At 43.9% G+C, this 26,859-nt stretch overlaps 1 protein-coding gene across 3 annotated transcripts; it reads left to right on the top strand.

Moving 5' to 3' along the window:
• Positions 1–121: 121 nt before the first annotated feature.
• Positions 122–25,315, top strand: ap2a1 (adaptor related protein complex 2 subunit alpha 1). Of its 3 annotated transcripts, XM_047571727.1 has the most exons (22): positions 122–929; positions 5,623–5,834; positions 9,053–9,246; positions 9,340–9,469; positions 9,798–9,899; positions 9,987–10,246; positions 10,761–10,929; positions 11,022–11,159; positions 12,134–12,316; positions 12,527–12,624; positions 12,698–12,929; positions 13,013–13,201; positions 13,725–13,879; positions 15,842–15,904; positions 17,792–17,854; positions 20,067–20,149; positions 20,463–20,552; positions 21,587–21,710; positions 21,832–21,948; positions 22,471–22,540; positions 22,793–22,927; positions 23,575–25,315. In XM_047571727.1, exons 1-22 carry the CDS (start codon positions 863–865, stop codon positions 23,650–23,652), a joined length of 2,952 nt encoding a protein of 983 aa, XP_047427683.1. In that variant the 5' UTR covers positions 122–862; the 3' UTR covers positions 23,653–25,315. The 3 variants fall into 3 exon arrangements, with proteins under 3 accessions (XP_047427683.1, XP_047427684.1, XP_047427685.1); XM_047571728.1 differs by lacking the exon at positions 15,842–15,904; XM_047571729.1 differs by lacking the exons at positions 15,842–15,904; positions 17,792–17,854 and having other exon boundaries at positions 123–929.
• Positions 25,316–26,859: the final 1,544 nt, after the last annotated feature.

The raw sequence follows: 26,859 nt of genomic DNA, 5'->3' as shown, positions 1-26,859 counted from the left end.
TGAAGCCCCTGGTAGCGAGTAGAAGTCCTCCTCGCTGAGTAGCCAGACGTGGACACCCGTGGACACCAGACCAATCAGCACGCGCCTCCCCTCGGTCAACGGAAAGGAGCGTGCGCGTGCACGTCCGCGAAGCGCGCTCCCGCTGTTGTGCTGTCACGAGCCTTATCCGAGCCGTGGAGTGGAGGCTGGAGAATTAGACCGGACATTAATTATACAGGACATCTTATTTTTAACCAAATTTATTGCGCCACAAAGAGTGCGGGGCTACAATATCACATCGCCGGTTGACAACTGACCCTCTCTACCGAGTTCTTCCGGTCAGTCGGGGATGTGCTCCGGTATTTGAATGATACAGCTAGCCAGCTAGCTGTGAAGCTAGTTTTACGGTGCGTGACTCGAAGTAACTTAACATCATATTCTCGGAGGGTACTCATATTAACACGTTTGACCGCTTTCGCCTAAGGGACATTCACGTAGCGGTGGGTTTTTTAACTTTGGCGAATAATTGCTGTTCGTGTTCCGCGTCGCTTCTAATCCAGATAAGGATTGAATGAAATAACGTTAGCTCGCCAGTAGCCAGTAGTATTCAGCGGAAACGAAGCAGCTAACGGGGATAAAGACAACTTATCCTGTCCCTGGGCGATCTACCGCCATCCACACGCCGAATCTAGAAAAGGCCACCCACAAGGATCCAGGTTAAACAGCCACAACGTGAAGTTGTAGCCAGGGACGGGGACGGCGAAGCGGCTAGCTAGCTACGACTAAACGTCAAGTTGGCCATCTTCCACTTGGGTCCAGTGTGAACGGCTGACCAGTTTATTTTCCACGGATAAGGCCGGAGAGAGGACAGAAACCTGCAAACATGCCGGCTGTGTCGAAAGGAGATGGAATGCGCGGATTAGCTGTCTTCATCTCGGACATTAGAAATTGTAAGTGACCTTCCTCGTTTACAGCTAACAACACTAGTTGACTTTACACAGGCGGTTGCTGGTTGTGCTCTCATACAAAGAGCGGCAATCGCCTGTAGGTGTCTTATTTTTTCGTTTTATTTTATTTTTTACGTTGTAACAATTAATACCCAGATGTTGTCAATATTGTGATCATGTTACCTGCTGCAGCAGAATCAAGGGTCTGCATCTTGCATGCTGAAAAACGAGGCCTTTTGTTTTTGATTCCTAGCCTCGCTTTAGTCTAACACATCACCGACATCTGCAAGATATTAGACATCCAGATGTATAAACTAAGGGGTGTTCCTGTCATTTTTTTAAGATGACATCACGACCGTCCACATACCGGGCCATACAACAATTAGATGGTGACTTTGAACCCGTCGCTCTCTCATTTTCTCTCTGCTTTTACAGGAGAGTGAAGACTTGGGAGTCTCAGCATGAGCCATCTTCATCCTAGGCCCCCGTCACAATCCACTTAAAAATAAATAAATAAAATAAAATAAAAGGCCAATATTCAAAGCAAAAGGCATCACAAATTAAATAACCATTGATACATACAGTAAACCAGTAAAAATGAATTCAGACATGCTGCTATTATATAAATATAAATAAAAATAAATTTAAAATTTAATTCTACTTTTCTTTCACAAAAAATCATTTTGAAATTCACTACTGATATTTAGACATCATTGTCGTACTTTGTAACAGCATTCCCTTCTCATCGGGTGATAACAATGACTCCCCAAGACATCACCGTCTAGTTGTTTCTTTTACCGTGATTAGCTGTAGTAACGCATGTTGTGCTAAAAGTGGGTCAGCAGTTATTGTTTAGTGTGCGTTGGGTAATAGGTGACAGGCAGTGATGGTCACCTATTGGTCTGTGATGCATCAGGTTTGAGCAGCAATGTACATTTTTGGCTTAAAACCAACGTACGCTTTGGTTTTGTGCGACACCATTTAAGCTTTGGTGTGTAATTGGACAAGTTTCTAAAAAAAAAAAAAAAAAAAAACTTGCGGCACAGAAATGAACTTGAGTTGTGAAATTCATCCTGCTAAAACTGGCAAGATTCGACCACCTTTTTCTACATATATGTAAATTTTTCCCTCTTATCTAAATTGAAAATGAAGTACTCAATCAAGAAAACGGCGTTTTATATAACACTATTGAGAAATGTTGGCATATAAGGAGAAAATACGGTGGTTGCTATGTTTTTTAGCACGGGTGCCGCCAACTTGCCAATGTCATGGGGTTGGTTATTTACATAGCAGTAGACATTGAAAAGAGAGAAGAGAGAGGTTCAGAAAGACGGATGGTGAAGGATAGGTAGTGGAAGATAGATCGTTTTAGTCAGATAGTGAAAGATAAGTAGTTTGTATTTGTACTATATCACATTTTAGCGTGTGGTTACAGCTAGCTTGGCTCACGTGCTACAAAAACAGGTTGTTGCAACATCTCCACCTCCCGGCATATGATGTGGCAAGTAGGCGCCGTGGTGATACAGGAACGACCAGCACGTTCTTCTCTCCAAACCACCGGGTTTCACCACTTCTTCCCCCCTTAGTGGTTCCACTGCTCGGCCTCCTCCTATAGGATTTATACCAGGCACAGGATCTCTTCTCATTTCAACCTCGTCCATTTCCAACGGCGTTCAGAGGGATCCAACCGACCCCGTCACATATTCGATTACGCCACTTCAAAATGGCAACTCCCTAGAATGCAAGCCAGACATATAGCTCGCAGTGCAAGGACCGATACTCGTATGTTTCATTTCCCCTCTAATTGACCCTTTGATGGCCTTCTGATTGGTCTGATAACCACTAACCAGGGACTCCTTCCCTTGGCCAACCCCAAACTTTCTATGTTAACATTTGCTTGTCGACTGTACATTTTTCATGTTTTTGAAGGACCACGATTAGGAGTTTAACGCCTATTAAGTCTACACGTTTTTCAGTGTTTTCCTGTAGTGATGAACCCCCTCTTTTGCATTCTTTGCCTTACCTAGCAACAGTAGCGTAGGACGCCAGGGCATGACAAAGGGTCCGAGCCCTCTGGTTTGGTTTATTTGGTCTCACAGTACTCCATCTTATCACCTACCACTACCCAGTGACAGGAGATCACATATTCTTGTTAAATTACAGCAATTTAGCAAATCCACAAATCCAGGTTGTACATATAATCTTCTGTCCCAACAAAAAAACCACAAAGCCTATTGTAAACCCAATCCTAGACTTTGCTTATTTATCACTAAACAGACTCTACTTTAGCTTTTTGTAATGACATAGATCTTATACAGCTTTTGTACAACAACACACCCAATAAACGCTTAACATTGCACCGGATCATTTATTAAGGAAGTCGATAACTATGTTCTCTTTAGTAGTTGGAGGTATAAAGTGGGATCTTCCTCTTTTAAGCCCTTCTGATTCTGGCTTTTTTATTATTTAATTTGGTGTGCCCAGTCATTGGGTAAACAATGTACGCTCCATCATTCATTCAGTCTTTCTTTCGTTTGTCAGCCGGTTGGGGATTGGGTTTCTGTCTTATATTTTGCAGCCATCCCCTCAAGCTGTTGGATTTTAGTGTTGGTTAGTAAGCAAGTTTAATTTAGCTATAAACTGGAAGTGTGTTGTGGCAGCATTGAATGAGTTTTGACTCGCATCCTTAAACAGTAATTTATACAACGCCTTCTTTGTTGGCGTCGTCAGCAGTGTTTATGTCTTCATCTATGAATCAGAATCTCCTAAAATCCCGGATATAACGCTTTAAATCTGTTGTTCGCCTTGGCATGTTGGGGTCACTGTCCCTTTAAAGTTGCAGAAAGGAAACACCTGCAGCCATGTGCTGTTTCAAATCCCCACAAGCTGTCTAGGATTTTGTTTGTCTTGGCCCATATTGATTCAAGGGTTGGTATTATTGGAGTGACATAAGCAGAAGGTTTAACATCCCCAGCAAAGAAAAAAAAAAAATCACCAGTCCGTCTGTGAAGGCACCTTTCTATTTGAAAAGGTTTGCAGACATAGGCGTGCCGGGGAGGGGGGGGGGGGGGGTAGCTCAACCACCCGCAGAGAGAATCTCCTGAAACTGACAAATTTCCAGCTTCAGAGGAGGTGATATTATCTCCTGTCAGGAATGTTTTGGACATGTGAACCATGTCTGTTATGTATCGTGGGGGTTTTCAAGGACTGGGCCATGTAGTATAAAGGAAATAATAAACTTTCTCCTCCTTTTTGGTGGTAGTCTTTTGTCAGATCGTTTTTAAAAGCTGACGTTGTGTCCAGGGACCAGATGAAGTAAGAATGCCAGGCTGAGATTATGTCGGCTCCATAAAGTTGTGAACTTTTGAATGCACCTTGGATCATGTGAGAGAGGTGGAGAGTAGGGGTGTGACCATACATGCATTCGTCAAGGATCCTTTACGTGATAATTAGCCCGGGATCCAAACTACAAAATTAAACTGCTGCAATGAAAACACAACCGATGTCCAGTCGTTGTCTGTCAGCTGTAACATGCTAGCATCTGGTCAGACACAGGCACCGTCTCAGTTTTATTAACTTTAACTTCAAAGACTGAGTTTAAGATGTCACAGTCTCTAGTCTTATATCCACTATATCAATCAACATGTGCACATTTGGTGCTTTTATCACAAATTGACAATTGACATGTTTAGCTCCACCGCTTGAGCTAACAACTGAACGTTTACTGCTAAGCTCGCTCTGGTTTTGTTCACTCGATAAATAAATAAACGAATATTTGCCTTTTTCCTCCTCTGCTGCACCCAAGCCATTGAAGTTTCACTCCACGACCAAATTTTTTTGTAGCCGTTACGCTGCGAGAGGAAGCCGTGCGCCCTTCCTTTTCCAGCGTTTAAAACAATGTAGAGAGGGAAAGAAAAGTAGCTCAGCAATGTAGCTATTCATAAAGTCTTAACGTCTGACTGCGTGGTCAGTTACATTTGACTAATGTAAACTGGCAATCGTAGGAACGGCGGTTACGCAACATTAGAAACCAGCAGTAACTCGACTAAGTGCTCCGGTGCTTTGACAAACAGCACCTTCGTCCTGTGGTGTTGGAGGTCTTGTCTGGTCCCTCTCACTAACTAAACTAATAATCCTTTAACTTTGATATTTAATCAGTTAATAACTTGTTGCTTTAGAGAAATGTTGAGTAAATAGTGAAACACATAAGATTGAATCATTTATTTTCACCAATTCAATCGTTGCGAGCTTTAATTACATTTGGGGGCAACTGTGGCCTTAAGTTAAAATCACTGTTTCATTAATGCAGCCCTTTCAAGTGTGGATTTTCGTCTACAGAGTAGAGCCTGCTAATCCCCTATAGGGCTTTGCGGTCGGGGTTGGACTTGACATTTTTTCACTTGTGAAGTAACGTTTGTGACTCGTGGAATTAACGTTCATTAGCTGCAGTTCATATGATCCGTGGCCAGACCTGGTCGCCATTTTAATGCAACCTCGATTTTTTTTTTTAATGAAATGAAAAAGGGATTTTGAGGCACCTTTGTTCAAACTTTTTAATTACATATAAACTCACTTATCTCCCACAGTTCATTGACGTCATTTTGTGTAAACAGTGTCACCTTGAGCTCTTGCCGTCAAGTGATGCATCAAATTCGTACTTTAAATTCTGCCGTCGCTTTCTTTCCCCCCCGGCCAGGTAAGAGCAAGGAGGCCGAGATCAAGCGCATCAACAAAGAGCTGGCCAACATACGCTCCAAGTTTAAAGGAGACAAGGCTCTGGACGGCTACAGCAAGAAAAAGTACGTCTGCAAGCTGCTCTTCATCTTCCTGCTCGGCCATGACATCGACTTCGGACACATGGAGGCCGTCAACCTGCTCAGCTCCAACAAGTACACGGAGAAACAAATCGTGAGTTTTCCCCTTCGTTTATTACGACACTGCTTTTGACATTCTCGAGACTTCTGTATTTTTGATTTTTCGTTTCCTTGTGCTGCAACTTTGGTTGAATTTTGCCCTCGGTGTCCTGTTATATGTCTGTATGTCACGTTTTCTACCTATAGCGCTCACGTTTAACGCCTTTGTTCATCGTGCGGTTTGAAAATATTAAGTTTTCCCACAAAGAAACATTAAAGTCTTAGCGTACACTATCTCCCCTGCATTGCTGCTGGCAAGTTTTCTTAATCAAGACCTACTGCGCGCTTGAAAGGTAATACCCAAATTGCGGTACATGAAAGGCTTCGGTTTGGTTAGATTAAAGTCATTCTTAGAGCAGCACATCAAACGCTCCACGGTTTGAACGTCAATGTTGACAGAACTGGAGATCATTGACCTGCCTGTCATCACAAACTAGAATCACAGACCCTCAAAGTTTCCTGCTAGTGACATCAACACGGTTATTTTTAATACCTAGAACAGGTCTGGGATCAGATTGGTAGTTTGTGGTCAGGTCTGTGATCTGAGTCTGTGTCAATCCGAGCAGAACGTTTTTAAAGTGTGGCCCAAACAACAACGCTAAGACATAAAACATAAAACACTAAAACTCAAGTGTCCATAATAATAGTAATTGTGCTCGGTTTACACCCCGACGCCTCCGTCGCAGGCTCTGCCTTTTATTCCTGTGCTCTGGCGTGTCTAGATTGTTCTGTAATTATGCTGCAGAAACGCTTGGCGGTGACCAGTCAGCTGTGTTGTGTTTCCCCGCGCTTCACACGGCTGAAGCTCGCGAGCGGCTCACGCCGGAGCCGAAGGTGCTCAGCGTTGCTCAACAGCTGCTTTTAGTGAAATCACGGAGAAGGCAGATTTCTGCACTTGCAAACCCGGAGTGCAGCAGCGATAACGTGGCCTGGAAGTGCGAGATTTTCTCGCCTCCAGCTCGAGCCGCGAAGCTCACGAGCCGTAAACGGTCGCGTCTTTTCGTGCACGGCTTCGTCCGCGATGTTTTTTTTCCTCCTGTTTAAAAAGCGAATGACGCCGCCGCCTGGCAACGACGCCCGCGCGCGTCACTTTTCATTTTGCAAAGTAAATGCAAAATGAATTCGTCCTGAATAGTCTGGTGTGTGTGTTATTATGATGGCAGGACTGAAGGTCTTGTCAGTCTGTTGCAATTTTTTTTGCCTTTTTTTAAATAAAAAAAAAACCCGTAGTGTGCACCAAGTGTTTTTTTTTTTTTTTTTTTAGCTTGTACCGCAAACTGTAAGACAGGATGAAGACGTGCACTCGGAAATATTTTAAGCAGTTGTATTTTTCTGTCTTTTGCAATAAATTGGACATGAACCAAGAAAGCTGCACGAATGCTTTCAGCGAGTTTTTCTTTTGTGCACTTGCAACTATCAGCAAAAAAATGCAGCAGGACACCGTCCGTGCAATGGAGTGTGTGAACCCACTTTTTTTTAAACACACCTAAAATGTGATATAAGAGAATTTCTAGCAAATCACTGATTTCCTTTAACTCGAGCTGTAAAACCTTTAAAAGGCGTTTCTAATTCTAATTAAAAAGAACACGAAGACCACACGCCGGTGGCTGATTTGTCCACAGTTCAGCGGCCTATACGTCGGAGCAGGACACTACTTTTGCCGCTGTGAGCATTTAGTTTCCTGTTTCTGTGTGGCAGACTGTTTGCTCAGGAACAGGAAATGTTTAGCAAGCAGAATAAGGATGAGTCAGGATCCATGTGGTTTGCTACTCCCTAAACCAGCAGGACTATTGGTCAGACGCATTCCTCCAATATCTGCGCTCTGGAATGTGGACACCATGCATGTAATGGCAACCATGTGTGGTTGCATGCAGCGTGATGAGCACCAGCGCTGTCCCAGTCGTGATGTTTTAGTTAATTGCCTGACAAATTGTTGAGGATTCAGCTGTTAAACCGTTGCAGCGTTTATTTCAATCACCGCTTGTTTTTCCGCACTGTGTTACGGCCGCGTTTCGTTGCCTATTTGCCGACACGGTGCCGCGCAATGCGGGGAAAAAGTGAAGGGACGATAGCGCAGATACGCGCGACAGGGCCTGCCGAGCGCAACGAGTTGTGTTGTTTGAAAAAGCGTAAACATCGTTTGACTCGTCGACAGCCTTAACCTCTTTCGCGAGGAGACGCGCAGCACAACGCAAGGCGAGCGAGGCCGGCGCTGGCAGATGTCGAGGCCTCGTAGAAGCCTCCATCTGCCGCCTCATGCACTCGAAGGCTCAAAGGAAAACACACAGTCTGGGTTCGCTTCTGCGCGAGCGCAAATTTGTTCTTATTTTTATTCTTCATAAGCATCAAAATTGGTGTTTAGTCGTGCCCTGTTTCCTGCGTGACCTGACATGTATTGATTTGATTTGGTTTGATTTGTTAATGATGCACAAGGGAAATTAATCGGTCGCAGTAGCTTAATTGTTAGAAAAAGATGAGAGGTTATACAGATGGACAGAGTATGGTATAAAAGAAATATATATAAAAATATACTTAAGTTATATAATATACCTAATTTCCCTTCGAGGATGAATAAAGTTATGTCTGTCTGTCTCTTAAGTGTCTTTTTGCATATTGCTACATCCAGAACAAATTATATTTCTGAGAAATGCCATAACGCTGCTTTTCAGTGGAAAACATTCTTCTTCTTCTACTTTTTAAATTAAAAAGCGAAGGGAATGTTAATATAAAAACACTTCATTTACTTGTGTGTCCACAGCATCCATCATGTTTTTGTTTCACATAAAAATCACACTCTTGGTGGTTGACCTGAAAGGAAAAGCTCTGATAGATTCTGTCACGTTTATTGTTTTCTTTTTTTTATTTTAATTGAATTGACCTGTGTTGTACTTGAATACTTAATATAAGTCTCAGATTGTTGGAAAAGTCACGTACCTTAATTAAAGAATATTTGAAAGCTTTGACTTGACATGGATTGTTAATTGGCTTAAATGAAACGAAATGACACTTACATCCCAGCAAAAGACTTGAAATACTTCATTCTGCCGTGAGACATTAATGTAACGTTTTGGCTAATGCTGAATGTGGAGGTAAATTACACAGATCTGCATCGGGAGCAACACAAACTACAGGAACCACTAAGCAATAACAACCACGTATTGTTGGAGGGATTATTCAGCTGCAAACCGTATCTCCTCGTCTTCCCTCCTCCAGGGCTACCTGTTCATCTCGGTGCTGGTAAACAGCAACAGCGAGCTGATCCGCCTGATCAACAACGCCATCAAGAATGACCTGTCCAGCCGCAACCCCACCTTCATGTGCCTGGCGCTGCACTGCATCGCCAACGTCGGCAGCCGCGAGATGGCCGAGGCCTTCGCCAGCGAGATCCCCCGGATCCTTGTTGCTGGGTGAGTGTCACTGACGATTCGCCCCTTAAATCAAACCTGTTGTGTCGTGTCGCTGTAACCGACGGTAACCGTTCACGCGACGCCCCCCCGCAGCGACACGATGGACAGCGTGAAACAGTCGGCTGCTCTGTGCTTGCTGCGGCTCTACAAGACTTCTCCGGACCTGGTGCTGATGGGAGAGTGGACGTCTCGTGTGGTTCACCTGCTCAACGACCAACACATGGTGAGAGCCCACGTGAAATGTTATACAGTGGTAGCAAAGCATTGCATGACTAGTAATGGGAAAGGAAATTAGAAGACGGGAGCTCAGTGCCGGAGAGATGAAAGTAGAGCGTTCATTATTACACAGGATAAGATCACTTGTGCCAACATCCCAGAAATTAATTTAGCCCTTTTTATTGATACATAAGCTTGTAGCGGGAAGAGGAGGGGAGGGGGATACAGGACTGAACCACGACCCGCACACTCAAACACAGAATTAATCTGCGGGCAAACAAATGTTTTCCATCCGTGAGCTAACGTAGCGCCTTTGTCGTGGCTGTGTTTTCCAGGGCGTGGTGACGGCAGCCATCTCTCTCATCACCTGCCTGAGTCAAAAGAATCCAGATGAGTTCAAGACCTGCGTTTCCCTGGCCGTTTCCCGTCTGAGCAGGGTGAGCGTCTGAGCGGCAGCAGTTATAATTCAACGGTGGCGAAAACGCGACGACCTTTTCACACGTTGGTTTCTTCGTTCCCCCCAGATCGTGTCGTCGGCCTCCACCGACCTGCAGGACTACACCTACTACTTCGTGCCGGCGCCGTGGCTCTCCTGCAAGCTGCTGCGCCTGCTGCAGTGCTACCCACCGCCGGAAGACGGCGCCGTCAAGGGCCGCCTGGTGGAGTGCCTGGAGACCATCCTCAATAAGGCCCAGGAGCCGCCCAAGTCCAAGAAGGTGCAGCACTCCAACGCCAAGAACGCGATCCTGTTCGAGGCCATCTCGCTCATCATCCACTACGACAGGTGAGGCGCTCCGAGCCGACGCGCCGAAAAAAGCGCAGCTCCCCCAAACAAACATCTCTGTATATTCTCTGTCCGGATGTAATCAGCTGAGTTGGTGCATCTGTGTCCAATAGAATCTATTTTATTTATATATTGTCAGATAAACGGCAAGAGAAAGATTATGTCGTGCAGCTTTTCACCCCTCACTCTGCTCGAATACACAAGTATCCAATGGAAGTAGTGACTCTGGTTCTAATAACAGATGATTCTTGCGCTGCATGATTATCAATCTGTGTGTCACCATATGCATTAACAGCGACAATGCTGTGTTTAAATCTGGCCTTGTTTTTCTCTGAATGAAACATGAGCACGAATACGATGATTCACGCGTCTTCTCTCAGTCTTTGTTTCTGTATTTTACTTCACGCTAGTCTTCTTGTCGTCTCCTGACGCGATCCCACCGCAAGCCCTGAACTGTGCAGACATTATCGCGCCCCGGCCATCAGTCACTGAGCTCCGGTTTCTGTTTCCGCAGCGAGCCGAACCTCCTGGTGCGAGCCTGCAACCAGCTGGGCCAGTTCCTGCAGCACAGAGAGACCAACCTCCGCTACCTGGCCCTGGAGAGCATGTGCACTCTGGCCAGCTCGGAGTTTTCGCACGAGGCCGTCAAGACGCACATCGAGACCGTCATCAACGCCCTCAAGGTGGGCAGCGCACGCTGCGCGCTGGAGAAAATCAGCTCGCTCTTATGGTTTGAAAGCCTCCTGACTTAACTCCTCTGTGACTGTCTCTGCAGACCGAGAGGGACGTGAGTGTTCGGCAGCGGGCGGCAGATCTGCTCTACGCCATGTGCGACCGCAGCAACGCTAAGCAGATCGTAGCCGAGATGCTCAGCTACCTTGAGACGGCGGACTACTCCATCAGGGAGGAGATGGTGGGTGTCAGAGATGGCGCCAAGAAATATTCTGCGCCTTGCCAGCTTATTTTTTTTTTTTTCTCTTTTAACGTTCTGGTGCCAGGGAGGCGCGCACACGATTAATCCTTAACTGTCGAAACAAGCGATAAGGTTAATGACAAGACAGCGAATTTGAGCTTAATGCGAGTTTAACATTAACGTTATTAGCTTTGTAGCGGTGAAACCAAATTTTCTTTCGTTTTGACCTACTCACCAACCCTGACGCTTGGCAAATCCACTTAACTGGCCTCCCCTGCAGCACAGATGCACATGGTCAGGCGTGAGAAGGAAAGACAATTATATAAGGTTAAATAAAAAAAAAAGAAATTTAAAACATGAAACAGCCACCTGGAGAGAAGCTACAAGTCACCTGCCTCCTAAAGGCTGCTGCATGTTGTTTAGCTAGAGCAGGGGTGTCAAACATAAGGCCCGGGGGCCAAAACTGGCTCGCCAGAGGTTCCAATCTGGCCCGTGTGATGAATTTGCAAAAATTACACTGACGATAACAGCTGAAAATATTCAATAAAATAAAAAATTGCACTTGCACCTTGCACTTCATAAGAAATTTACAGTTGTTCATTACATATACTTGTACTTCTTTACATTAAAGTAAAGGGAAACATTAGGAGTTGTCATCATTTACAAGTTAATAAGCTATTGTGTTACTGGTTTGGCCCCCGAGAGATTGAAGTGTGTGAGTGTGGCCCCTTAACTAAAATGAGTTTGACACCCTTGAGCTAGAGCCATGCAGAGTATTCACATCGAAATGACCTCAAAACAAATCAGCTTTTTAAAGGTACGTGATGTAATTAAATTATTTAGTTTAGATCCGATTTATTCTCTAGATTACTTTATCTGCCCTAAATATCAAAAGCAATCCTGCAGCCTGTAGTAAATCAGGCCCCCGCGACGAAGTTATTGACCTGTGATGTTGTTGCGCCGGCCTCACACAGGTGCTGAAAGTGGCCATACTCGCGGAGAAGTACGCCGTGGATTACTCCTGGTATGTCGACACCATCCTCAACCTCATCCGCATCGCCGGCGACTACGTCAGCGAGGAGGTGTGGTACCGAGTCATTCAGATCGTCATCAACCGAGACGACGTGCAGGGATACGCCGCCAAGACGGTGTTTGAGGTATGAGAGTAGCATGAAATCATAAAGTTTGTCTCTTAATGTTTGTCTCACCTAGCAACAGTAACATAGGAAGACAGGGATTTTACTGTTATGTCTGAGGAAACTCCACCTTTTTGAAGGATTGCTGCTCATCATCTATTAAACTCAAGCAGTAATTTATGATTTTAAGCTGCAATTTTAGACAATAAGGGGAATCATTGTCTCTTCCAGGCCTTGCAAGCTCCCGCCTGCCACGAGAACATGGTAAAGGTCGGAGGCTACATCCTGGGAGAGTTTGGTAACCTCATTGCCGGTGACCCCCGTTCCAGGTATGTTACGTTCTGGCGCAAAATTGACTTTCCGGAAAAGGACAAACAATAACTTAACCGTCTTATCACACAGTCCGCTGGTCCAGTTCAACCTCCTCCACTCCAAGTTCCACCTGTGCTCCGTGCCGACCCGCGCCCTGCTGCTGTCGGCCTACATCAAGTTCATCAACCTGTTCCCGGAGACCAAGGCCACCATCCAGGAGGTGCTGCGCTGCGACAGCCAGATCCGCAACTCGGACGTGGAGCTGCAACAGCGCGCGGTGGAGTACCTGAAGCTTTCTTCCATCGCCAGCACGGACGTCCTGGTTAGTTCAGTTTGACAATAATAATAATAATAATATACATATTTAGTCAGATGTTAGTGAGCCGTCCTCTCGTTTCCCCCTAGGCCACAGTCTTGGAGGAGATGCCTCCCTTCCCAGAGAGGGAGTCATCGATTCTGGCAAAACTCAAGAAGAAGAAGGGCCCCGGGGCCGTGTCCGTGACAGAGCTGGAAGACAACAAACGGGAAGGCGGGGAGTTGAACGGAGGCGCCGAACGGGGGCCGGACACATCGGCCATGGCGGCGTCTAATGCTGTAAGAAGAGTTTCTGTAGGGCACAAATAAACAGAACTGTGGTTTTTAAGCAGGAGGCAACATCTGGGTCTGAACAGTGAAGTGCAAAAAAACTGCAGTTCATCAAGTGGCCACTTGAGGCTGACTCTAAAAGGGAGCAAATCCCCATAGACCCCCATGTTAAACATGTTTACTGCCTGGTCCAAAAAATTAATTTGGTCTCAATAGTTTATTTCGCTATTCATGACAATTTTTTTCTAACTCATTCGTTTATTTTTTTTATTAAGGTTTAAAATTTTGCATAATTAAGGCCGTTTGCACTTTGAGTGACAGTCCTGAGCTAACAAGTAGTGGAGAATTGTTCATATTTGGAGTATCCAAGCAGATCCAACATGGCGACAGGCTTCATTTTCGAGGTTCAGAATCCAATGGGTGCATCACGATGGGTTTGTCTGTGGTATATACAGTCAATGGTTTTAAGTAAAACCATTAGACAATAAAACACGTGTTACATTTCCATTTGTTTTTCTTTCTTCCCCCTTAGTCTACCCCGTCACCATCAGCAGACCTCCTCGGGATTCGTTCCGCTGCTCCCCTCGGTGCAGCTCCGACCAGCGCCGGCAGCCTACTGGTGGACGTGTTCTCCGAGGCGGGGCCTGCTGCACCTTCTGCCGCTGTGAACGACGACGGCTTCCTGAGGTGAAAGATCATATTTTATCGGGCGGATGGTAGAGTCCGATCTAGGCCAAAGTCCAGTATGAGTGGCTGCAACAAGAGAAGAGAAAGAGGCAGCGTCTCTGTTTTTTTTTTTTTTAAGCGGAAGTCAGAAGTGTTGAAACTGATGGGGACTCCTCTCAGTCCGTACACTGTATATAACAAACAAACAAACCTGCCTTTCAAAGTGTGGGTGGGCGCATACGTTTCTCTAATCCAGCCAGTTTTGTCCAGTTTTTTGTCATCGCATCATGTTTCAAGGAATCTCACGTCAGTAACCCACTAACTGAAGCAAACATACTTACTGTTCTAACTGTACCTCTCATACTGGACCGAACTGTGTGGCGAAAGCATCTTAACTCTGTGGTTTGCTCTCGTGCTCTCAACTTCTTAAACTGTGGTTAAATGTAAGTAGTTGTGGCGTCTGTGGTGTGTTCGTGCCTCTTAGACGACTATGCAGCCAGTTGTCACGTGTTGATCGTCGCTCTGTTTCGCTCTGTCTTTCTGTGCTCTATCTTTGTCTGATATGGACCTGTCAACCTGGAGGCATTCGTAGTCGGATACTGTATTATAACTCCTCCAAAAACAAAGTTCCAATAGTCTAGGTCAATATTTAGGTTAGTCTTTATGTTACATTAATACAGACTGTTAGTTAGATACTTGTCTGGTAGAGGAACATGAAATCCTGAAAGATCTTTGTTTCTTCTGGTGTCCACCACCGTTGGCAGTAGTTTGACTCCCAGCATATTGAACTGGTAGCTGAATGTCTAGCTGAGTTATCCCTCTGATCGGCTGTGCAGTTTAGCAAAAGTAAACAAAACGACGGGAGTTACGACATATCTAGAACGGGGGGTGTCAAACACGCGGCCCGCGGCCCCGCAAAGTTACCTAACTGCACATTAACAGCGATTTTTCAATAAAAAAGTAGCTGCTGTTCCTAACTTCTCCACTAGGGCGCACTGTTGTGTAAGAGTTGCAGAAACGGAACAGCAGATGGCAGCAATGTGTGGGTTGTAAAATGTTTTGTAATAGGATAATTAATTAAATTTAAACATTTTCATTAATGTAATTGTTCTTCAGGTTAAAACGGGGTCTTGAAAAGTATTTAAAATTTGATTTTGGAGAAATTAAGACCCTTTATAAAGTATAAAATTTTTGCTCTTCAACAAAGCAAAAGTATTTCTTATCTGATGTGGTTCAATCAATGGAGTAATTGACAACTCTACTGGCACCACTGTTATTTATATGCGTTAAACTAGTTTGTACAAGTGTTTGTACACTAAACTTTGCCTTTGATTTATTCTCCCTTTGAATTCTGTTGTATGATAGAGGTCTATATAAACCAAAACTGTTAAGTTAAAGGTGTCACTGATGTAAATGGTTATAATTCAAAGTGGCGGTGAGATATTAAAAAGATATTGAAAAGGTCTTTACTACTACTCACTACTAATTAACTTCTAGTTGCTGTATACACTCTGATAAAACAAACGGAAAAGAGTTGCTGCTATTTATTGATTATCCTGCAGATTAGGCTGCATGAAGCCCCTGAATTAAAATCAGTTTGACATTTGCTAGTGTTTCTTCTCGTTCGTAGAATACTGCCACCTGCTGGTACGAAGAGCTATTTCTTTTCAAACCAGTCCAATCGGTATTTTGTTAAACACAGTTGGACACGGTGGCGTCACGCGTACGTGTCCTGTTCTCTGGAAGCAGAATGAGTTGGCGCAGACTTCAAGGTTGGCAGGTCCGCTACACACTTGTCTGTTCTTTTTAATCTTGCTGTGTATGTGACTGTCTTTCGTCTTTTTTTTCTCTCCTTCCCTTCTCTCCATTTCCCTCCACGTGTGTGTGTGTGTGTGTGTGTGTGTGTGCGTGCGTGCGTGCGCGTGCTTTTTGATTTGAATGTGCGCCTGTCTCCCGTCCTCTTCCGCGATTGGACATTGACAGAGATCTGGAAGCGCCCACCGAGACCTCCGATTCCCTATTGGTGGAGGGCTCTGGTGACTCGGAGTAAGGGCCCAGTAGTAAACTACAGAAGGAGAATTAGCTAGAGAAGATACAAATATCTTTAACGTAACTTGTCAGTAGTAATATGTGCATAATAGGTTTGCATAAAAGCACCTGACCTGCTCTACATATATGTTGATGCCTTTTTAACATATTTACCACAGAGGCTTTTAACCACAATCAGCTGTTCCACCGTCTATTATCACGAGATGAAATGAACACAATAGACGGGGCTGAGGCAAAAACAAACCTGAACTCAGCAGTTCTGTAGAGCTTTTGGCCATCGAGCTAATTGTGTCGGATGTATGGCTCGTCACTTTCACTCCGACGAAAACGCTCTGACCAACCCGCTCTATATGCGCTGGTGCGTAAAGGGCACCAGTTTCACCTGACGTCAGGTCTGCGTGAGAAAGTTTCATTACTGAAAGCACAAGTGTGAGCATTAGCATTAGCGATATTGAGCTGTGAGCCCCCGCGTTGCGAAATCATTCAGCGTTAACTGCACTTGCTCGTGTGAAACGCGCAGCGTAAACGCGATACAATCTCTCTTATCTTAACCACGTTATCAGAGCAGCGTTGGTCATAACAACCTGAGGGAGGTTGTGGGAACAGAGGAGGCTAATGCGCCACAGCGTGAACACACACTAACGCGGTTCAAAGTGCTGCTTCGCAGCAACTCACTCACACAGTTAATTGATATTTACTTGTGCGTCGCTGCGTATTTTCAGCAGCTTCAAATTCGTTCTAGATGAGGTGAATACTGTTTGCCTTGTCTTGTGTGTATGTGTGTTAAATTACCAGGTGCTTTTCACACTTGTCAGACTCTAGTTAGATACTGTAGTTAAGTCTTTTTTATTTTATTTTTTTTACCTCTTTGATGTCATGGCCGATGATTCAGAGCACCAAACCCGTTGCACGTCACACATTTTAAGAGCCATGCAGGATAAATTAAGCGCAGCCGTTTTCACACCACAGCCGAGTGCGGTGTCGTCTTGATTACACGCTCGCCCGCAGTCAGCTGTGCGAGCCGTACAAAGCTCGTAATTTGAGCCCGTTTAAGAGAAACATTAATTATAGAATGATTTTCGTCGCAGCGGCCACACATCCTCGGCGCTGTTACGCGTACGCGCACCGCACGCTTCCAAGTTTCAGTTTGTTTTATAGTGTATTATATCCCACCACAACCAATTTCTGTTTCGCTTCTGCTTGAGGAAGGTAATTATTTCCTCCTCGTCAGCTCCGCGCACATGAAAAATGAAGAAGTCAAAACAGACTCTTATTGTCCCGTCCAGCGGCCGCGCACAGACACGTAGATTTAAGCACCGCAATGCATGGCATCAAGCTTTATGTGTAGACTACGTATGTGCTTTTAAACAGAGTCAAACGTAGAGTGTTGGTCGCATTTGGACAGTTGCAGTGATTTGCTGTTGTTTTGGCTCTGTACTCAGAAATAACCAGGGTTTAAAACGCTGACATTCAGCCTTAAAGGTGCGTTTCCCACGGTCTGGATAGAAACTAATCAAACCCTCGTAGCCTTCGTTGAGTACAGTTCCAAACGCCCACTTGACCGCATGAGTATTTGCTGCAGTTAAAGTAGCAGGTGTCTTTCATTGTGTTTTTTGTATCGTTTTTGTGCAAAAAAAGTGCTTTTACTAACCACTTTTGCATTTTATCCTTCTCTCTTCTCACTGTCACGTTTCTCTTAACCCGACCTCCCTCACACCGTTACTTTATATCCTGTGTTGACCGGACTGGACTTTTTTTTTTTCATTTCCCATTCCTGCTCTATCCCTTCATCCCTCGTTCGTCCCGCTGCCCGTGTCCATTCCTTCTCCCGTCTCGTTTGTGGGCTGTCTCTCCTCACCTCTGCGCTGTCCTGTGGTCTCTCAGCTCTGCTCCTCCCTCTGAGGATCCTGCTCCTCCTCTGTCTGAGGCAGACGAACTTCTTAACAAGTAAGGTCTTTCTCTGCGCGCACAATTATGTCATGTGTTTGCCTTTGCTTGCGGCTCCGCACACAGTTGCATGGAAACTTTGGCATAACCGGGATTTCTGCGTTTAGTAGTCATAAAATGTGGTCTGGTCGTCATCAAAGTCACAATTACAGACTTGACTAATAACACACAAACAGAAACGTTGAGTAATCATTACCAGCCCGGGCTCCAACAAGTATGTGAGCCACTGTGCTAATTCACCCTCTGTTGACCTTATGTTCACCAACCAGAACCCTAACCTTTGTCAAGTCCGGGCTACTGAGTCACATTTGCTAGGTTACACAAACAATAGTAATACAGGGGTCTGTTCTCAAAGGAAAAACATTAAAACTGGTAATTATAAGGAGAAAATGTTCTATGGGTGTAGCGCAGGAGATAGAAATTAGGTCATAATTAGCTGTTTTGTTTCCATGCTACCAGTCAGTCGGTCTTTAAATTAACGTAATAACGTGGATGTTGGATTTAGCTACAAACAGCAGCAGCTTGTGTAGTTCGTCTACATGAGTACTAAACAAAATGCTTTTGAGACGTGGCATTTAATGGGTAAATGTATGCAAGATGAAATAGAGGGTATGCAATGATGTCACTGTTGTCTGGGGCCACGCCCACTGAGGGGCAAAAACATGGCAGTAAACACAGCGAGACCAGGGAAAATGTGGATTATCAGATCAAATTAAGGTTGATTTGACTCAACAATGATCCATATGAACTACATACCAACAAAAGAACCGCAAACATTCAAGGTTACGGTTGTTTCTTAGTAATAAAGGGATCCATTTACTTCTCTTTTCTTTGGCAGTCGGAGGTACCTTTTCAAATCTGTTTTATACAGTCAGTCGCACAACAGCTTTTTTGTTTTTTTAAATTAATTTTACAACTTAGATGCTGTTTAAACTCATGGATAAGCTCATGGCTCAACTTTGCCACTCAGTGGCCGTAACCACGGAGACTTCCACTTGCTGTGATTTTATTCAGTGAATAAACTTAATTAATAGGAAACAGTTGACTTTCAACTAGCTTTGCTTGTTAGTGCTTATAAAGCATAGCTGGTTATTAATACGCCTGGAGTCGTTTTTTCTTTCTGGTTTTGACCTACTCTTTAAAAAGTTGTAATTGTGATCTCTGTGGTCTAAAAGTCAAGAGCTTAAACAGGCTTTAAAAAGTGGCGGTTACATAAATTTTTATTAGTGAACGACACAAATCGCTTCTCGTGATGTTTTCTCTTTCTAGTTAAAAGACCCGGTCGTACTAAGTTAGACCCTGGCCGTCCACAATTAGTGTTACTACTGTATGGGAAACACTGTATCACGTGTTTTTCTTTGGGAATAGACCCCATGCATTGATATTTTCTGCCTAATCTGGCCAACAAAAGGTCAAAACCTCACAAATGCCGTCTCATGTTAATGTGAAGCATGGTGGAGGCAGCATCATGGTGACTTGGACTTTTGCAAGGCCTGGATGCAATGGATTCCTTTTTTTCAGACAAATGTCAAGGTAATATGACTTGATTAGGACTCTTCAACCAGGGTATCCTAGAAATGTTGGTGGATGGAAACAGCCTTGTAAGGAGAAATGGTTTAAAGCTCTCTTGAACATCTATAGGAGTTCAATAAAGACCAAACTGCACATGATTTGTTTTATTCTAGTCAGATTACGATCGGACCTGTGACTCAAATGAGGATCTGACCACATTTTAAAAAAAACGATGCAGAAATCCTGGTAATTTCAAGGGTTCACAAACATTTTCTTGACACTGTCCAAGGGCTTCACTGCTTGTTCTGGTGGTGGTGTTTAATTAACATAGTGCTGTAATAATTTGGGTGATGATGAAGATGAAGATGAAGATTCATAAGAAAGATTTCACACTATAAGATCAGTCACTATGGCCACAGTTAAAAAAAAAAAAAAAAAATGGATCATTACACCGGTTTGATTTGATAAACCTTGTTTGGACACTGTGTAGAACTGAGGTCTTAGTACAAGTAATGCAGCGGAAGACATGTGAATTACTTCAAGGTAGGGCTAATTAAAGACCTTTCTCAATTATGGAAATTCAGTCAACTAATGATTTAATCACTCATCTAATTCCTCGTGTAACAACAACTCCCTCCGACCAAGTGACGTCTCATTGCGGTGTTTGATAAACCCCGTAAACGTCTTTTTCACTCCGCAGGTTTGTGTGCAAGAACAACGGGGTTTTGTTTGAGAATCAGCTCCTACAGATCGGCATCAAGTCAGAGTATCGTCAGAATCTTGGTGAGTGGTCTTCATGTGAATATGATTTAGTGTGACTTTCTACCAAATGGTCTGGTTTCACTCCATTTGTATTTCATCATAATACAGTTTTATTTATTAGTGTGAAATGGCTCCTGTGAACAAGGACTCTACATTCAGCCCTCTCTAGTGAAGTTGCAATAGGCAAATCTGGGAAAAAGTCAAGAGCCAGTAGCCACTTTTGTACAATCATTACACTGCATTTACTCGTGCACATATACACTTATAACATGTACCTAATAAATCCACAAGCAATGATGATAAACATTAACAACTCTGTGTATGTCTCTCTTAGGGAGAATGTACTTATTCTACGGAAACAAGACGTCGGTGCAGTTTGCCAGCTTCACCACCACAGTCACCTGTCCTGGGGAGTTGCAGTCTCATATCCTTTCTGTGTATAAACAAGGCGTCGCCTTCTATCAGTTAATCACAATTAAAAAAAAAAAAAAAGAATAATTTGAAGATTGACTCTATTAGATGGACGTCCCTGGTGAGGATGGACGTCCCTGGTGAGGATTGCTTCCTAGCGTTGGCCAAAGAGTGGAGCCACGATATCGAGACTCACTCTCTTTTTCGTTTAATTAATACTGTGCTCTGCTCTACCTCCAGTTACAAGGAGATGTCGGATCATACGCTGAACTTATTTTTAAAATTTGTTTTTCTCGGTTCTGCTTTGCGGTGCGGTTGGCATGGCAACAGATGGCCGCATTATGTCACATCCTGTTTCTATAGCGTCAAGTTACTAACTAAAATCAAACTTGAACACGCATCAAATTTATATCTTTGAAACTAAAAAAAAAATACACATAAAAAAAAGTTTGGATGTGTATTTTAGTTTTTTAGTTTGGCCCAAGTCCCATCCACTAACATAGAGTGGGTGGAGCTTATGAGCAATATTGCAGCCAAACACCAGGGGGAGCTGTACTTGCTTTGGTCAAAATCTTTGGTTGATTAGACATTTTTATATATATATATATATATTTAACCACACATTAACATGAATCCAACATATTTTAGTAAAGGGATAGCATAATATCGAATGCAAAATGATGATAAGAACATATATTTATAAACTGCACCAGGCCGAGTTTAATATAGAACACGTATAGCAGGTAAGGGGGGGTTCCTACTTAATCTCTCCATCAGTTTGGGGTCCTTGGCCTGCAAAAACATTGAAGACCCCTGCTTTAGAGCAGATCTGCCGTCCATCTTTATACAGTCCATGCAGGGAATAGATAATCCATGACGTATTATTGTAACATAGCTACCTACAGTCGTCACTGTGTATGTTCACACTTGTAAATCATTATAAAACTGCTCAACTTAAAAAAAATGTAAGGCTGTGTTTGCTCAAAACCGTGCACGCATTGCTAACAGTCAAGTAAAAGTCAGTCACGGTCCTTGACAACTGGCCACAGCTCAACGTTCAGACCAAACCAGTGGAGCCGCTGGTGGAGGGTGGAGCCCAGATTCAACAGGTCCTCAACATCGAGTGTCTGACCGACTTCTCCGACGCGCCGCTGCTCAACATAAAGTTCAGGTGAGCTTTCACAACCGACCCCGGGAGCCCTGAAAGTCAGTTTCTGACTACAAGAAGATTGAAACGATTCAGCCCAACAGCCGCAGGCGACAAGATAAATTTGTGTCGTTGCTGTGATCAGGTATGGAGGAGCTCTGCAGAACCTGACGCTCAAGCTGCCCGTCACCATCAACAAGTTCTTCCAGCCAACTGAGATGTCCTCACATGACTTCTTCCAGCGCTGGAAACAGCTTAGCCAGTAAGTGACGTCCGGGTTGTGTGTGTGTGTGTGTGTGTGTGTGAAGTCGGTTGATTTATGGGTTTTTCCATCATCCCAGGTTGTTCTGCTTTGCATGAGCCAAGCTACACACGCTGAGCTTTTGGTAGCAGGGTCGACTATAGCCGACATACGAAGGGCTCCTCCCTCTGTGAACACATGTAACTGTTGTACAACCGAGTAAAGAGAGAGTTTTAATTCATTTAAGCGTTTTGATCTGTGAGTCAGTATCTTTGTAGTTTCTAGGTTTGTCATATCAGCTTTGTTTGAATGTTTATCGATTGTTATTCGCCTTAAATATAAACTTATTCTGCTGTGTTCTTCATATGAAATCACATTGACCTCAAAAGGCCTGTGAGTTATATTTGACTAACACACCTCGCTGTGCAATGCGGAGAGCGCCTCAACTCTTTAAACCATGTTTCAGCACGACTACACGCTAAAAAAAAAAAAAAAAACTCCATTAAGATCCCTTTTGAAACTCCTGTGTGTGTCTCTCCTCAGGCCTCAGCAAGAAGCACAAAAGATATTCAAGGCCAACAACAGCATGGACACCGAAGTACTCAAGGCGAAGGTACTTCTACAGTCTCTTCATTAACCACATCTGCCTCCTTAATAAAATGCCACAACGCGTCACATGCTCTCCACCCTGCACTTTGTTTGTAGTTAATCTTTGTTTACGACTCACCCAGCTGCGCTTTTATATCGCGGTGGATAGTTCTGTGTAATTGGTCGTAGAAGTGTTTATATCTGTCTGGTGTTTTGCTCCTTCATCGTTTGCGATACCTGTGTGTGTGTGTGTGTGTGTGTTTGTGTTTGTGTGTAGCTGCTGGGACTAGGAACGGCCCTGCTGGACAACGTTGATCCAAACCCAGAGAACTACGTGTGCGCTGGAGTGATCCAGACCAAGGGCCAGCAAGTGGGCTGTCTGCTGAGACTGGAGCCAAACGCACAGGCACAGGTACCATCAGCACCACCTTTGAGTAGATACACACCGACCAGCCACAACATTATGACCAGTGATGGGAGATAAGATGGAGAATACTTAGACACGTAGCACCCACCTAGACCAGACCAGGCACCAGATTGTCCAGATACGTCCTGTTGTTAATAATGTTAATATCGCATGTTACATTTTTCCAGTTGTCAATGACTGTCTTGCTGTAGTTTTAGCAACAAGAATGCGTGACCCAGTTTGCCCTAACCTATATATTTTCATAAATTACTTGAAAACAAAATGTACTGTGGTGATATTCGCCCATTCTCGGATGAGTCACAGCTGTTTTGGGGGAAGGGGTCATAATGTTATGGCTGATCGGTGTATAGTTAAAAACCTTTTTTTTTTTTTAAATCAAAAATACTAAATTTAAAGTATTTATCATTTATGCGGTTTGAATAAAAAAATCCTTTTTAGGTATGATAGTGATAATCACAATCATTTGGGATTTATTTTGGAGCCTTCCTCCTCCTCTACTTTTCAACATATTGGGGAAATAGAAGTCCCATCTGTTTACTCGACAAAGGAGGGGGCATCCAGCGGCTCTTTTATAATCTCGTATTCCATCTCGAACGCTGACCTTAATAGCTCTTGTGTGTCCGTGTGTGCAGATGTACCGCCTGACCCTGCGCTGCAGCAAAGACTCTGTGTCCCGGCGTCTGTGCGAGCTACTGGCCGAACAGTTCTAGGGTCCACACCTCCACTGGACCAGTACTCCCACCACCACCACCCCCCCCCCACCAGCGACCTCTATCCCCACCGGAGCCCTCCTGCCACACTTCCTCCTCCTCCTCCTCCTCCTCCAACAAAGAATCTTTGAGTTAAAAGAAAAAAGAAAAAAAAAAAGGTGTAACCTACATAAGGGAAAAAGCAGCCGCTGCCAGCAGCAGCAGCAGCAATATTATTGTCATTATTCTCGTCCCAGATCCCGATTCCAGTTCATCTTCTACTTGTTTATTAACATTGATGCTACATTCTTGGTTTTTGTTGGTTTACCTGTGTAGCTGGTGTGTGTGTGCGTACGGCCAGGAGTGAGTGAGTGTGCGAGTGAGTGAGTGTGTGTGCGTCCCGTGGTTGTGCTGGGGTCTCATTCTGCTCCATCCCGACTGCTGCGTAGAACCGACGCTGTGTATTTCTGTGTGTGAGAGGTGTGCAGAACATTCCTCGAAGTCAAATGGGAGAAACGCCCCACCCCTCCTCTAAAGAAATGAGACCTGAGGGTTCAGAAAATGCACTTAAGATGTTGGGATCCTCTCAGAGACCCTCCAGCATGAGCCCACTCTTTCATTTTTCCGTTGAACGGCCCCCTCCTGCGATCAAATCCCCCCCTTTCCCTCCTCCTACCTCCCTCCCTCCCTTCCCCTCCCACACACACAATGCTTCAATATACTAGTGCGCTTGTTTATGTTATTGATGTGTATGTAAATACGTGCCAGTGGACGACTTTATCGCTTCCTGAGACATTCCCATAACGCTTTCGTTTATAGAGCGCTGCTGATTACTTAGCTCAGACAGGACGGACCCTGTGCGGGTGAAGAGGACAGGGGGTGAGACACGTCCCATCCACGTCGCGGGGTCCAGGTTGAATCTAAGACAGACGATGCTGGTACCCGTTTTAGTTGATCCAACTTGCTGCGCCGAGCCTTTTTTATTATTATTATTATTATTATTATTATTATTATTATCTTTAGAGCACAAATCGACACCTGATGGAAACAGAAGAGAGGTCAGTCTGAGACATTTCCGCACATCCAGATTTTTCCCGCTCCTCCAACCAACCACGATAGAGACCAATGCCAATAAATCTGATGTGTAACCAACCACTACAGTATGTATTCGTAGAAAACGGCTCGCCCGCTTCTTTTCCCGCCGCGCGCATGAGCAACCGACGCCGCGGGAGAGGACAGGATGTAAGACGCCCAGGTGTCCATGGCAACTACAGGGGGACTCGTGTGTGTGTGTCTGTCTGTCTGTCTGTGTGTGTGAGTGTGAGTGTGGCTGGAAGCAGGTAAGAGGAAGGACAGAGAAAGAAGAAATTAAAAAAAATAAATAAAAAAGAAAGCGAAGAGAAAAAAAAGAAGCCTAAAGACATTTCTAATACATGATCACATTACATTCTGTGGTTGCGCGGCAATCACGGGACGTTGAACTTTGTAGTGGAAAACGTAGTCATTTTTTTGTCATTCTGTGAGTGTGTGTACGTGAGTTTGTGTGTGCGTGTCTATGCAGTATCCACTAGCTAATGCAGCCTCATGTATCGGTGTTAAGAACCTGTCCAATACCTGTGTTAGAATTAAGATTTACTCTGTAATGAAAAAAAAATGTGAAAGTAAAACTATGCCATATATCCGACATGACGCCTCCTGTCTTTTGTCACCTTAAGGACTTAAGAAACTTAACGACTTGGCATTCTTAACCCTAACCCCTCAGAAGATCATTCTCTGATGATTCACAACTATTTTGGAGGCACAAGGAAGACCTACACAATATTAGGAATCTCTTTTTATACCTGGTGTATAAAAGTGAGTTCTTAATGCACAATCTTGGAATTTCAGGTGCTGCATTATTTAATTATTGTGTTTTACATCATAGGTCTTCAACAGGGGTTTGCAAAATCTTTGGTTGATTAGACATTTTTTATATATATATTTTTTTTTAATTTTCCCCACAATTTTAAATTTCTTTAAATTCACATTAACATGAATCCAACGTATTTTAGTAAAAAGATAAATAGAGGAACAAAACGTTATTTTTCAGTCAACTACGGCGGCAGGGAGGGCCAAACCAACATTACAAAATGTGAAACGCTTTTACAAAGCTTGAGAAAAAATTTATGTTTTAGAAAACATTTTTACATATCACGAGACAAATTTACATTACCATAGCACATTTACAAGTCCTGAAACACATTTACATTTCAGAAAACAAATTAACAAGACGCAAAACACTTGTACAGACGTCACCATCAACCGGAAACGGAATGTACCAACTCCGGGATGGAACCGGAAGTCATAACGGGATGGTGACCATGGTGACCACAGATGGACAGCGATCCACTCATGTTTTTTTCTCGTTTTGTGGGCAACATATGAGGTCGGTCTTAAAAGTTTTTAAATGGCATGAACCAGACCGACGGACCAAACGCACAGGGGGCATCTCAACAGCCGGATAATGTTAAACAACGTAAAGTACAGCAAAGCGCCAGGTGTCTGAAGTATGTCAATGAACGTTGGCGGCTGTTAACCAATAGGGCCACTCACGTTCATTGACATACTTAATAATGTATATTTATAATTTGCACTAGGCCGAGTTTAATATAGAGCACATATAGTAAGTAGGGGGGTTGGGGGTCCTTGGCCTGGAAAACGTTGGTGTGATCTGGTTGCGTTTAATATTATTCTGTTCTGTGAGACTGAAAGTCAAAATCTAAAAAAAAACGCTACAAAGAATAAATAAATAAAATCTTAAAATGCTTCTTTGGGCTTCAGTTTTGTCCCCCTAAGCTGAAAATAAACCGGACTGATCCATCCATGTGCACCGTGCACATGTTTGTGTCCTACTTTAACCTCCAGTGACCTTCCTGCCCTTTGGTCCTGCGGTCTGTAGGGGGCGCTGATGGCTCTGTTGTTTTGTTAACGTTGTTTGGAAAAGGAAAAGCCTCATATAGAAATTAAAAAAGAGCATCATCGGCAGGTATAGATGGATACGGGGAATGTGAATGTGTGCTTGGGGGAAATTTATATGCAAAAAAAAGAGAAAGAAGGGTTTTAGTAAAAGCACATGCGTATTAATCTTTTATTTATTATCAAATTGTATATCTACTGAGGAGCAGCAAGAAGATGACGCAACATTATCACTTGCAGCCTTTTACATGGAAATCAGGTGATGAGGGTGCA

This window comes from Mugil cephalus, chromosome 20, assembly GCF_022458985.1.
Source record: "Mugil cephalus isolate CIBA_MC_2020 chromosome 20, CIBA_Mcephalus_1.1, whole genome shotgun sequence".
In the NCBI taxonomy this organism is placed as follows: domain Eukaryota; kingdom Metazoa; phylum Chordata; class Actinopteri; order Mugiliformes; family Mugilidae; genus Mugil; species Mugil cephalus.
The sequence above is the reverse complement of the archived record's forward strand: the minus strand, read 5'-3'. Positions and strand labels throughout refer to the sequence as shown.

Excerpts from the sequence above, each read along its gene's own strand:
- ap2a1 (XM_047571727.1), top strand. The coding sequence starts at position 863 with ATGCCGGCTGTGTCGAAAGGAGATGGAATGCGCGGATTAGCTGTCTTC. Across the intron at positions 9,247-9,339 it reads CCCCGGATCCTTGTTGCTGG|CGACACGATGGACAGCGTGA; the intron begins GTGAGTGTCACT and ends GCCCCCCCGCAG. Across the intron at positions 15,905-17,791 it reads GAGGGCTCTGGTGACTCGGA|CTCTGCTCCTCCCTCTGAGG; the intron begins GTAAGGGCCCAG and ends GTGGTCTCTCAG.